Raw genomic sequence first — 13,453 nt, 5'->3', positions numbered from 1 at the left:
GTTGTCGCTGTAGTTGATGGGAACCAGACCAGCGTATTTGGGCAGTTTGCCAATGTACCCTCGATGGGGGGGAGAAATCAAGCGGCCGTGGGCGTCGGCAAAGTCGACGACGGACGAGATGGCCAAGGCCGTCAAGAGAACGGAGGTACTGGACTTCATGGGAGGTGTTCCGTTGGAAATTGACAAGTGAGAAAGAAGAGTGTTCAAAAGGATTTGTCATAATTGACGGCAGAGGGTGGTCGAAGGTGACAACCATGTGGTGATCTGGATCCTACAGGATGTGATATGGCGTGCTCTTGACTACTCCGGAGTACTACAGTATACCCCTGGCTAAGAACAATTCCCTCGCTGCAACAGTAGTACTGTTGTTCCGTAATCATTTTTATCAAGAGCCACTGTATCCCCGGAACCCCTGGACCCCTTGCGCTTACATACAATGCTATTCCCGGGGTTAAGCTGCATCACCAGTGTTTAGCTAGCGCTAACCACTGAGATGCACTTAACCCCTAGCTGAAATGAGTTGTTTTGATTTTACACTTGATTGGACTATGTGCCATAAATAACTTGGGTTTTGTATTCGAGGAGACCCGAATATTACGTAACAACAGCACTGCTGTTGCAGCGCTGCTAACGTTACGTAACGTTAGTACAGTTAATATATGTACCACTCCGTGCTTATAGTGTACAGTGGGTGGCAAAAGTGGCAAAAGTCTTCGTACACATCGCAAAATAATTGTATTTTTAGCGTATTTTCTCAAGTATGCACTTTTACGCTTATCAGAAAGGTGCGTTTAATTCCTCACCATTTGGGCATTCAGAATATGTCTCAATATTTGAAAAGGTACTCAGATTTAGAAACAAAAACTATTTTGACCCGTGGCAAATGTCTTCATACCCAACATAAAAAACTCAATTATTCCCATTTAATGACTTTCTAGTACTTCATAGCGTCTCCTTTGTTCGTAAAGACCATACCGAGCCGATTAGGCATTGAATCAATGAGTCCCTGAATGAAAGTAACTGGGATATTATCCCAGATTCGAATCAAGCGGCGCTTCAATTGTTCGAGCGATGAAGGAGGCGATTGACGCACTCTACGCTTCATGTACTCCTATACATCCTCAATGAGGTTCAAGTCGGGACTTTGGGGCGGATGATTAAGCATATAAAATGCATTTTCATAAAAAAACTCATGCACGATCTTGGTTTTATTGACTTGTAGAAAGTCAAAGTCGATCGTAAGCGCCAATTTCGCAACATTCCCAGGCCAATTCGACTCTACCACGTCCAACTAGTCTGTCGACTTCTTTTTTCCCTCGCAAAACACAACTGTACCGGTCCCATTGCACCCGATAGCCCCCCACACCATGAACATTTGGCAGCCACTCTTAAACGTCGGAGCGAGGCAGTCGTCAAGGAACTCCTCACCAGGTTTCCGCCATGCATACACCTGCCCATTGGAACCCGACAAGTTGAAGGGACTTTCGTCCGTCCAAAGCACCTTCTTCCGGTCTTCCACGGTTCGAAGTTGGTGCTTTTGGGCCTCTTTAACTCGTGGCGTCGGTTCGAAATTTTTGTATCATATGTTTTGTTTTACTGTTTTCACGCTCAGTTATCATTCGTTTGTGCCCAAAGAGCCCATTAATTGACCGCTCCTACGACGACCTAACCCCTTTGCACCCATTTTGGGCTGTTTTCATTGGCTATAATTCATTTTTCTCAGATTTTGAGAGCAATACAAACTCCAAGTTAAGGTACTTGGTCGTTGAACAGGCCTCGTCTGGGAGCGGCACGGCCTACGGCCTACCTGCCGCTTTTCCCGACGAGAGGAAAAGATAGGAAGTCCCCGTGGGGCACGATGGCGTCGCGCCACAGCGCTCGCTTTGGTGCGAGTCGCTTTACACTCTATCTACGCTACGCTACGTATAAGTCTATCTACGCTACGCTATAGAAGTCCTGGTTAATGGGGAAAAAGTGGGCAAAAAACTGGGGTTGAACTGGTGACCTTTCGGACCCCATGTTCAAACCGCTAGACCACGGTGGCTGGTTCTTTTGGAATTGCTGTTAAGCTTAGTGTATACAAAAAGAATCTGAGCACAATGAATTATATCCAATCAGCAGCGACCACACCCATTACTACCATTACTACAGGGTTAGGTCGTCGTAGGAGCGGTCAATTAATGAGCCCTTGTGCCCAATCAGCAGTAACCTATAGATAGAGCAGATGTTAATCTGTATGGCAATGTATTTACCTTGTCGAACCTGTCAATATGTCATAAATTAAAGTCAAATGATGAAAAATGTCATGTGGTGTACGAAGACTTTTGCCACCCACTGTACATTTAACGTTATCGTCTATTATTAATATTTAACGTTATCGTCTATTATTAATACATGAACTCTAGTACTAGTACTACGTAGTACTACTAGTACATATGTACGTTTTAACAGGTAGTACTTCGAAGTACTATTAATAGTATTAACGTGAGAAATCTATGATTAGCCAAATTTAGGCAAATTTCCCTTGACGATACATATCTCGTTCAGGATTTGACGTCCTGAGCGTGAGAGTTGCATCTCCAAATTCGTGGTTTCAGGCGTGTTAAGTACATCGGTTCGTTACTATTAACTGTAGTGCTTACATACATTGGCTAGCATAACCATGTTATTTACCGCTGCGAATTATGAGCCAGTGCAATGTCAAAGTGCATGTAATGGCTAGTTCTTGTTTCATAGTGCATGCTTTCGGCGGCATTGGGACAGTAGCGTAATCTCCGCATTCTGACCACGCTAGTCCATAGATCACAGGTCGAGGGGCTGCAGTGAAGTTCTGGTAAGTGAGCAAGTGCGTGGTAGTGAGGAATTTCGTTGAATGGTGGAGTGTTTTTGGTCGTAAAACTGGTGACTCTGTGTACTACAGTATTAAGAGCCTGTTCCACGTAGATTTCGAAAATCGCGGGTGACAAAATAATGTACTTCTTCCCATTTTGTTGCCATTCTACGGCCATGATTGGTTGGACATAAACCGTGACCTGAAAATGCTAAGTGATTGGCCAACATAAAATTGCACCCAAGGGCTTTCTGTGGCCCCTGTGGCCAAAGTCCAAGCGGAGGTCCGTGTCATTGCGCTTAACGGCCAACGGGGTCAACCGTCAGATCTCTAGTCACTACTTCTTCAGCAACGCCAGTCGCCCACACTAGGAGCTGGTGACTACGCTGCCGCACTGTGGTTTTCTGTTTTCATGGCGACACTCAACTTCGGAGACTTGTTGAGGGCTAGGATCAGTACATAATTGGCTGGTGATGCGATAATTTCAGCCAGTAGTTTATCGCGGTGATGGGTTGTCCAAAAAAGGGATGAAAGGGGTCATTTTGAAAAGCGGATTGTGGAATGAGCTGTTGCCTACTTCGAAATTTACTTGGAACAGGCTCGAAGAGTACATGTACAACTATGTAGTACAACAGTAGTAATACATGTTCTACTCGCAAGCGCCGGCCAGCCACCGTTTTGAAAACGTAGAGCTTTTACATCAACCGTAACATTTTGGGATGTAACGATAGGGTGTCTTTCATACAGCGCATGGACTTACTACGGAATGGACAATGGACTTACACTCCATACCCAATGTCTGGCAACATGGAGCGAATGCAATGGGTTCACCTCTTGCGGGTTGCTGCAAAACGAACATACTGTATCATTCGTCTGGTACTACTACGTAGTAGTACATTACTGATCAAGTTAAACCACTTGTTACTGTGCAGTACAGTGCTACAGAAGTCCTACATTACTGTAATGTACTGAACTCATTCGAAGTGGACAGTACCTATTTACTACTAACGTTAACGTTAATAGTCCTCGTAGTATATATTAAGTACTGTAGTACATGCAACGAAAAGTACTACTACCGTAGTACTGCATTAATACTGTAGTATTCCTCGTCCGCACTGCTATTAATAGTAACGTTACTACTAGTACGAACTAGTAGTAGAACTCACCTTCAATTGCGAACGTACCTCGATTCTGAAACTGTGCCCATACCTCCACCTCACCTCTTATTTGGATAATACTAGTAGTACTTCAGTATATCATAAGTACTCAGCGGGGGTAGGGCTGTGGGACTGTAGTAAAGTGTTCAAGTACTGTATCCGGATTGTATAATTCCCTCATTAACGGTGAAATGAACCAGTATGTCGGGTCAAAACAACAGAAAAACTGTTTTAATTGGGGAATTGCTTTATGTACAACCAAGGAATAATCACGATTTGCATGCATGCTGTCGACATGTTTCTCAACAGTGCGATGTAACGTTAGCTATCGGGAGCACGTGCTATCGGTAGGGAAAGACTAGAACAAGCAAGTTGATCTGCTGGTGCGGTCCTGTCTGTAGCCACGAGTTGGGGAGGCAGACATACCAAGTAACTTAACAGTATTTACTTCAACCAACAATTCCTTCCCAATCAATAAACTACACTACCGGTACTGATATCACCCCCAGATTGCTATCAGTTCAAGAGTCTCCACATGGTGCGATGTCACATAACATGCAAAGTAGAACATCACATGATGGTCACCTTTCTCCCTCAAACCCTCCACCCTCCTCTTTCTCACTTGTCAATTTCCAACGCAACACCTCCCATGAAGTCCAGTACCTCCGTTCTCTTGACGGCCTTGGCCATCTCGTCCGTCGTCGACTTTGCCGACGCCCACGGCCGCTTGATTTCTCCCCCCCATCGAGGGTACATTGGCAAACTGCCCAAATTTGCTGACCTGGTTCCCGTCAACTACGACGACAACGGCCTCAGTGCCGGTGGTATCGGCGGCACCAAGGGGGGAAAACACGGAGTCTGCGGGGACCCGTACTCGGGTGTGCGCCAGCACGAAACCGGTGGCACCTACGGTCTGTTCCCCGTTCACGGCAGCAAGGTCGTGGGCGCTTGCTACGCGCCAGGCTCGACCGTGGACCTCCAAGTCCAATTGACGGCCAACCATCAGGGGTACTTTCAATTTGGTTTGTGCAAACTGAACGGCAAACACGACAAAGAAACTAACGAGTGCTTTCAAACGCTGGTCCAACCCAATGGCGACAAGCAATGGCAAGTGCCCCCAGGCAACGAAGTGTTTACGATCCAGTCGGTGCTCCCTGCTGGAGTGACCTGCGAAGGTGACTCCCACTGCGTGCTTCGTTGGCACTATGTCGGGTGGAACAACCCCGGCGTGGACATCAACGGCCAAGAGCAGTTTTGGAACTGCGCCGATGTGTACATCAGCAACACATGCGGGTCCAACCCGGCTCCGTCCAGCGCCACCCCTTCCACGTCTCCGCGGACAACCTCGGCGGTGCCCACTTCTACTAAAGCCCCTTCCACTCCCCCTTCGACAACGGTGACGGCGGTGCCCACTTCTACTAAAGCTCCTTCCACGACCCCCCAGACGACGGTGGCGGCGCCTACTTCCTCACCGAAACCTACGCAGAAGCCCACTCAGTCTCCCAGCACAACTACACCCACATATGCGACATTGCCCCCTAAAACCACGCAGCCCAGCTACCCCACTCAACCGCCCAAAACGATAGCCAGCCCCACACAAGCTCCCAGCCAGTGCGGTCAGTGCGCCAACTGTTACTATCCCCTCAGTGGCGCGTGTTTCGTCGGGTGGACTGCCGCCCAATGCGCCTCGATACCTCAGCTCAAGTGGTGCGGATTGTCGGCATAGAAGTTGCAATCTTGAGGGTCTACGCAAGCGTCACCGGTGTTTGATTTTCCTTCATAGCCAATGTGGTGGTCAACACTACTCGTGCCATGAAGTGTCAAGACGAAGCCCTAGTACTTCTCCGAATGCGTGGCCAAATGGGCTTTGTAGAAGGATAGTAGTCGACAGTTGTGCGTAACCTGCCATGAAACTGTTGAATATTGAAATGACGGAAGCCAGTCCAACAAACTTATGGTCCAAACAGTATTGGTAGCGGGCATCGCGATTTTGGTCATCGGTGTTGATTAGCTGCTTATTTACTGTTAAGCGTAACGTTAGTACTACTTAGAGCATCTGCACCGGTACCAGTAAATTTGATCCCATTACCCGGATAACTTGTTCGGATAAGCGAGTTACTGGCGCCATTAAGGGCAAAGTTTACTGGCCTCGTTATGATTTCGCACCGAAGTCAGTAACTTTAAAACAGATTGCACTTGCTTCGTGATGGATTCGGCTGCATGGGACTCTCCAGTGAATGTAGAGACCATCACCAGTTCTATAGTACAGTGTTGGAAATGTTACCGTTGCCCTCATGTAGCAAATCAACTTGTCATTCACTATACCGGTACCTCTATGTGCAGTCGGGACTACTGTTATACGCTGCAGTACTCGGGCTTAGAAATGACTTGCAGTTTGCTCTTTTCCGACGATTAGATCGAGCGAGGCACTCAGCCATGCGTGACACAGCTGCCCCTGCTCATGTGGGGTGAAGTTTCGGGAGCGTACCTTCGTTGCCTGTTTTGCTTATATGTATGTATGTATAGTGCCGTTTATTCGCGTACATCAGCTAACAAAGAAATCCTTTGCGTATACAGCTAGAGGACTTCGCATACCGGTACGTCGAACATAAGACGTCTGATTGCTGGGGAATGGTGGGGCATGCGGTGACGATCTGCTCGGTCAGGAAGCCGCGGACAAAATCCTTCCATCGGATCTTGTCCGCGGCGGTGGAGCGGGGTCGGTGAGGCGCTGGAGCGGGGTCGGTGAGGCGCTGGAGCCGGGGACGGTCGTGAGGTCAGCGTTGAGGACGCGAGGCAGCGACGTGATGGGGCACCTAGGCCAATGCTAATCAACGGAAAAGATGAAGGACCGGGACATGGACTTGTAGGCCGCTGGGGTCTCCTTGGCCACATCTTATGGGGTTGACGGGACAAGCGCAACTAGGGCGGGTTTGTCAAGAAGGTCCCACGTCCACGGAACCAATGCAACGATGGAAACCGTTAACGCCGCTCAGGCATGAAGCTGCTTGTTGACTTCATGCGACTTTTCATCGAAGTTGGATACAGCCAAGATGAGCACAAGGATGAATACCGCGACGAAGTGCTCAAGCCAGGGAAGTGTGCATACGTGAAGTTGCGATTATATCTTAAAGAAAAAGGAATCAAAGCTGAGGGCACTTGAAGAAACTGCGTGAGCTGCACTGTGCTGGGCACTTGGATGTACACATTCACGCTTTGACGTGCTGTTACGTGCCCGGCTAGTCGAAGACCCATCGTTTTTGTCGTCGGTTAACCAGCTACGATCATTGTAGTTGAACGCGTCAATTTGATAAGTTCAAATTAATAATACTTACAATTTGTAATATGTTTGCACTGAGCGCTTGGGTCCACAAAGTGCAGCCTAGTTATATAGTAGTTACCTGTTGTGAAGATAAGAAGATGAGTGTACCTGATGGGTTGCTGGTTTGAATGTTCAAGTACCATGCGGAACCACCGCAGGATTTTCGCCACCATAGGTGGGGGGACTTACATATCAGATCATTCTATTCGAGCTCCCTTGGCGAGTAATAGTAGAAGTTGTTTTTGAACCCGCAGTAAGGATGGTTAATCAGTGCGCGCAACACAACACCGGGGCCTCCCCACAGTTGTCTATCGCGGTGCCTTGATCAGGACCGATGGTCGGCTCTAATCAAGCTAGACATGTTAGTATATTTCAATAAATCATATGAGAATGTAAAATTGTCGTACCGTAGCATCGTAGTTCGCCATCCCTAAAACAATACTGCTCCCGCGGTCGCCACCGCCGCGTCCATGCTGCCACTGCTACTGCCACGACCATGCTGGCACTTGCGCCGCAGCCGCCGCCATGCTCATCCTGGCGCTGCCTGCAACACTATCCCACGCACCACAGCTAAAATTGAGACATGTGCGATATCCAGTTAATTTCTCAAATCCGATCCTTCTAGATATTCTCACCTTGAAGTAGATGGCAGGTGTTGTTGATATGTAAGTTTCACTATATGTAGAAGCAAGGTAAAAAACGATTCAGCAGAGAATAGAATGCACGAAGTTCCATGAATTGAAATATGCATTTAACTGTAAGGTTCGGTCACCGCCTTTATAGCTGTTCTCCTAGTAATGGGCATGAACGCCCGTCGAGGTTGCACTGGTGGTTTATGCTTCTGTGTGTACGATATCACAACCGCTGTTGCAAGTGCAGCGTTATTCCAACTCATTATTATAGCTACCATGTACTTCTTCATATTGTACGGTGTTGACAAACACCGTGTTTTTATATAACGATGGCTGTTACCGTTGATACTGGTTGATGTTTATAGGGCTGGCGTTGGTGTTAGATGTTAAGGGATGTCACGGGCGAAGTAGTTTTGTCGCCGACCTTCTATCACTGTCCGGATCGCCGCGGGTGGAGTGTCCGTCCTAAACATGTTAGTAGTAGTGATAGCTTTCGTTGCGTAGGATGGTGTTAAAAAACACTGGTACTTTGGATGACCACAGCTGACATGTGAGTAGATGACGAGGTACTTTTCGATATTGCCGAATGATGTAGCAACATACCTTAAGTCGCTGTCACCGCAGTTGTCATCGTCGCTGTTGTCGTCGTCGCCACAGGTCCCTAAACATGTTAGATGCGATTCAATTCCTCGTATTGGATGGTGTTAATGAACACCGAGGAAGTGTCGGCTACGAGTGAAATTGGGAAATGACTGCAGAAAGACACTTTCATCCGCATAAATTTACCGTACGAGTATTCGGTTGGCTGCTGTGTTAAACCTAACCCGTGTTGTGATGGATTCAATTTTCATTCTTCTATTTGCATTGTTCGACGAACTTCGATTTTGTTCGACCGCACACACTAACTTCGATTATCCTGTTCTCGGCCCACAGGCCATTTGAGCCAAATCTAAATCGCCTAACGAAATGACGTGTAGAATATAATCGAATTTCGTAGCAGAAGTTGACTTGCGACATCCGGAGTACTTCAGTCAAAATAGAATTAAATTCTCTTGTCTCAATATAGTTTATATACAAGTAATGTTTTGGAATAGAATATCGCTTTTTATAATGTCATATGTTTTTTGATGTTGCAGTACAGAGTAGTTTACCGGTAGCCCTTGCGAGCGTGAAGGATGAAGTAGTGCTTGAACTACTTAGTAATCATTAACGCTTTACCTATTTGAGCATGACCACTTGGTTACTACGTTTGTACTAGTAAGAATTAGCGGTTGTCGTTGATGTGCTGTCTCTAGTTACGCTGTACCCAACTTGAAGTATCCTATCATTGTTCTTTTAATTACGTGAAGCAAGCTTGGAATTTGTATGTAGCAATTGTATTAATTCCTCAAATATTTCTCTGTCCGAAGCTCAGTCCGAATCACCATGATGAACTCTGAATGGTTAATAATCAGAAGTAATATGCCAATCAAGTGCTTGGTTCCCAGGAGGCGGCGCTCCCCCATTTGGTTGCTTGTGTTGGCGCAGTGCGGGAAACAACGCAAGGTTAACTTTAGTTCCAGTTACCTACAACTCCGAGACTAAGAGCAATTACGCGCAGACGAATCACGCCCCCGAAAGACAAGCGAACAGCGCCTGCAAACGCTCCGAGCGCCTGAAGCAGACCGTGGTGGCCGATCAGGAAGGAGCAGAAACCCAGGAAGAAGTGCTAACAGCGGAGCTGGCGATGGACCGACCGACATGGTGCGACACCATGAACGGCAATTGGCGGCGAGGGAAGACCGAAGGGGAGTCAAGCAGGCGAAACCTTGTCGACCTGACGCGCACACCCGACAGTTCCTACGATGATGAAAGAGAAGACGAACGTCGGAATCTCGATGCGAAACCGAAGAACAAGAAACTCGACTACATGGCCCAGGCCAAGAGGAGCATGCACACCGACTGACAGCTGCTTTTGACTCACCTGTGCGGCAGCCAGTGTCGCAACAATGAACAACGCGACCGCGCAACTCAGGATAGACCCCGGTGAGTGGTCCACACCAGGGTGGACGTTCACCGAAATACATCGAGTAACCTCCTATCTCTACTGTTGACCGTGACTCCCTGGTGCTATGGAAGGCAAGCGTGACCTGTAAGAAGAAAAACTCAAGGCGAACGCGCAGAGACTGCGACATGACTGGCGGGCCACAGCTGACTCCTGGCTTGAGTCAGCCGACGGCAGCATGGCTGAATCTGTGTGACTATACCTGTGGGACACCAACATCGATGAGCTGGATGAAGGCGTATATCTGCAAGATCCTTGACGAGCCGGCAAACAAGTCGACCGTCACCGAGGCCGAAATGGAGGAACAATGCAAGAAATTGCGTGAGGACCCCTTTGGCGATGTGGCAAGTCGCCTGGTGTCATTCATGGAGGGAGTGAAGAACATCATTGCACGACGGGATGGAAGTCTCAGCTCAAGGTCCCAAATATTCCCAAGACCTTTATTAACGACGGGATGAAAGTCGCAGCTCAAGGCCCCAAATATTCTCAAGACCTTTATTAAGGTGGTGGCGTCGTGCAACACACTATTCGACGTACGCGACAGAATCGCGGAACAGTAGAAGACAGACGGTCCAAGGCAGCACCTTGGTAGAATTTTCCAAGATCCTGGCGGAAAGTTGTTGATTTTGTTGCTTGTGGTGATCTTGCCCGTGTTTGCGTCAGTGGAGCTGCAACTCCACTAACGTAACGTTTCTGCTTCCAGGTGTGCTCTGTTGCAAAATGGTGCCTGATCAGGGAGCGCAGAAGGCCATAAGCATACCAGCGATTTCTCGCGGCAGCAGATCCAGCTGTGCAGCGCAGCAAGCATTGACCACATCCCCTCCTTTGCAGCAGGTATTGACCACACACCCTCCATTGCGACTATAATGCGCACTTCACCTCTACAGACACGACCAACAACCAAGCCGAGTACGATAGCCTGATACGAAGCCATCAGATCTCAAGATGGCCAAGACCCGCGGCAACACATATGGGGATAGCCAACTGCTCGTGGGTCAAATACAGGGTGTCTACAGTTCGAGCCACCCCAGTATCCGCGCCCAGTACCTCCAGGCCCGACGCCTGGCGCCCACCATGCACTCTACAGGGCGCCACCGATCTCGGGAGGGAAATTAAGCAGCTTACCCCGCTCTATGACTTCTTGGACTTAGGTGAATCAGAACCCTGGATGTATTCAAGAGAAGGCGTATGTATTACAACGTTATTGAAGGTTTTGGAGCATTCAAGACACTCCACATGAACAAGTCAGTAAGCTCATGGGTAGATGTAGTAGACAACGTACGAACAAAGTGTTGACATCGGAAGCCGATGATCATTTGCTAGCACTAACCACTCCAAACTCACTTTTAGATTTGCCTTTTTGGCCTCAGTCGCTTGCACACATATGCCGTTGTCTTCCTCGCCGCCAGACTAAACACAGGTCTGTTCACGATATGGTAGAGCAAGTTGGAGTTCGTCAAAGGCGGCAGATAAAGTGTAGACCTGGGGCGGAGACAATTGGTCGGTGGTAGGCGGTAGAGATGTTGAAGGGAGCGGAGGAAAAATGGTTGGATCGAGGCGAGTAGAGAGAGGCGGTAGAGGTTCATGAGGTGTAATGGATGGAATGTCGGATGCATCACGGGCGCGAAGGCGAAATGCTGCTGCAGCTTGGATGTTTTTGATGGGTGGGAATTCATCTTCGTGGAAAACAACATCACGGGAGTAAAGTAGTTGGTGGGAGTAGGCGTTGAGTAGTTTGTAACCCTTGCGATCATCGGGTAGGCCCACGAACATGCACTTGATGGCGCGTGCATCGAGTTTGTTCGTTTGGTTAGCCTTTTGGATATGAACGAAGGCGGTGCAGCCGAAGGTGCGGATGTAGGCGAGGGGTGGATGCCGGGAGAAGACTCGATGGTAAGGCGATTGACCGTCGTTCGAGGTGGAAGGCGAGATGTTATAGAGCCAGGCGGAGTAGATAACGGCTTCGGCCCACAGAAACTTGGGGAGATTGCCGGCCAGTAAAAGCGCTCGCATCTTCATAACGAGTAAGCCAATGCGGCGTTCGGCCACGGCGTTTTGGGCAGGCGAGTAGGCGTTTGAAAATGTGGTCTTGGTGGAGTACATCGGGCCGATGATACGACCGAGTTTCTCGAATTCCTTGGCATTGTCGGCTTGTAGATTGCCGATGTCGGTAGGCGGTAGGTATTGGAGAGTGTTGATGTCAGACTTGAAAGTTGTGATGGCTTGGAGGCGAAAGAGTTCGTAGGCGTCATAAAGGTCCTTGCGGAAGGCGAGTAGGTAGACCCAGGTAAAACGGGAGTAGTCGTCGATAAACACGACGAAGTAGAAGCTGCCACCAATCGACGGCACAGGGCACGGCCCCCAAATGTCGGTGTGAACGAGAAGGAGGAAGGAGGAGGCGCGAAAGACGGCTGCGGAGGAAAATTGTTGTCGACGGGACTTGGCAAATTCGCAAGTATCGCAGGTGAAGGATTTGAAAAGGTGTGGGCGATCGGTAGAGAAGTCGGGGTGGGTCTTGACGAGGCTTTGGAGAACGGTGGAGCTTGGGTGGCCAAGGCGGTTGTGCCAAAGGCGGAAGAGGGCTGCGTTAGATAGGCGTGTGGTTGAGGTGGTTGCAGTAGTCAGTGCAAGGGAAGGCGTCGTAGGTGTTGAAGTTGTAGGGGGAGGCGAAGATAGAAGAGGTTTGTTGGTAGATGGAGGGATGGGAGTGGACTGGATCGGAGTGATAACGTTGGAAGTGTGGGACAAGGCGTGTACTGGAGAAAATTTCGAAGTGCCGGATAAACAGGAAATAAGGGACGAGGCGTTGGGACGAGGCGCTGGGGTTGGGGGAGAGAGTGTGGTGGTAGGCGGTAATGAGAAATGTACAGCCTTGCTTGATGGAGACTTGAAGATAGTGTGTTTAGGCGAACGTCCAAAGTAAATAATATAGATGTGCAATTGATCGATTACTTCGGAGCGCACCGCGGCTTGTACAGTAGATTCAAGCGTAGAGATGGAGAACGGAGTAGGCGTGGCGAAGTTGATATGGTATGGATTTGTATCACCAAGGGAAGGGTGAGCAGCTAGGGTAGCCTGAAATTCCATGATGGCAGCTGCAACGGTAGCAGGAGGTGAGGCGGAGGATTGCTGGCTAGGCGTGTGTAAGGCTACGCCGGAAAGGAGTAGAGTCCCAAGGCGTTAACTTGAGCACGCAAATAAAGTCCACGACCGATGTCCATGAGGCAGTGTGATGGGTGCGAGAAATCAAAGTGGCAGCCAGCTTGCACACAGTGACGGACGGAGAGAAGGTTGAATTGTAAGGCGGGGCAATGTAGGGCAAAGGGTAGAGAAAGAGGCTCATGATGAGCGGTGAGAGTGGCCGAGGTGTCGCCAGAGTGGGTGGTAACGCCGAGATCGATCGGCCCGTAGCCGAGAACAGGAAGTTTGCCACCATCGCCCACAGCAAGGGTGAATGATTTGTTAACA

General features: G+C 48.8%; 5 protein-coding genes across 5 annotated transcripts in view; 3 read left to right on the top strand and 2 right to left on the bottom strand.

Annotated features, from left to right (window-relative positions):
• The window catches only part of H257_17733 (hypothetical protein), a gene marked incomplete at its 5' end in the record, with an annotated part of 2,106 nt that extends 1,947 nt beyond the window's left edge, over positions 1 to 159 (bottom strand). The window contains one exon of the mRNA XM_009846619.1: positions 30 to 159. Within this exon, the coding sequence (XP_009844921.1) occupies positions 30 to 159 (130 nt within the window). The remainder of the gene's footprint in view (positions 1 to 29) is intronic.
• A 4,477-nt stretch (positions 160 to 4,636) lies between these two features.
• On the top strand, positions 4,637 to 5,713 carry H257_17732 (hypothetical protein; the record flags this gene model as incomplete). Its single annotated transcript, XM_009846618.1, has 1 exon — positions 4,637 to 5,713. The coding sequence occupies one exon, from the start codon at positions 4,637 to 4,639 to the stop codon at positions 5,711 to 5,713; it is 1,077 nt and encodes a 358-aa protein (XP_009844920.1).
• Positions 5,714 to 6,649: 936 nt separating this feature from the next.
• Positions 6,650 to 7,242, bottom strand: H257_17731 (hypothetical protein; the record flags this gene model as incomplete). Its single annotated transcript, XM_009846617.1, has 2 exons — positions 6,650 to 6,803; positions 7,157 to 7,242. The coding sequence occupies 2 exons, from the start codon at positions 7,240 to 7,242 to the stop codon at positions 6,650 to 6,652; spliced, it is 240 nt and encodes a 79-aa protein (XP_009844919.1).
• A 2,160-nt stretch (positions 7,243 to 9,402) lies between these two features.
• Positions 9,403 to 9,886, top strand: H257_17730 (hypothetical protein; the record flags this gene model as incomplete). Its single annotated transcript, XM_009846616.1, has 2 exons — positions 9,403 to 9,486; positions 9,542 to 9,886. The coding sequence occupies 2 exons, from the start codon at positions 9,403 to 9,405 to the stop codon at positions 9,884 to 9,886; spliced, it is 429 nt and encodes a 142-aa protein (XP_009844918.1).
• A 227-nt stretch (positions 9,887 to 10,113) lies between these two features.
• H257_17729 (hypothetical protein) lies at positions 10,114 to 11,101 on the top strand (the record flags this gene model as incomplete). The annotated part of the gene is made up of 3 exons (XM_009846615.1): positions 10,114 to 10,341; positions 10,721 to 10,819; positions 10,904 to 11,101. The coding sequence occupies 3 exons, from the start codon at positions 10,114 to 10,116 to the stop codon at positions 11,099 to 11,101; spliced, it is 525 nt and encodes a 174-aa protein (XP_009844917.1).
• Positions 11,102 to 13,453: the final 2,352 nt, after the last annotated feature.

Source organism: Aphanomyces astaci, assembly GCF_000520075.1.
Source record: "Aphanomyces astaci strain APO3 unplaced genomic scaffold supercont1.117, whole genome shotgun sequence".
NCBI classification, from domain to species: Eukaryota; Oomycota; class Saprolegniomycetes; order Saprolegniales; family Verrucalvaceae; genus Aphanomyces; species Aphanomyces astaci.
Note: the sequence above shows the minus strand (reverse complement) of the source record. Positions and strands in the feature narration are given on the sequence as shown.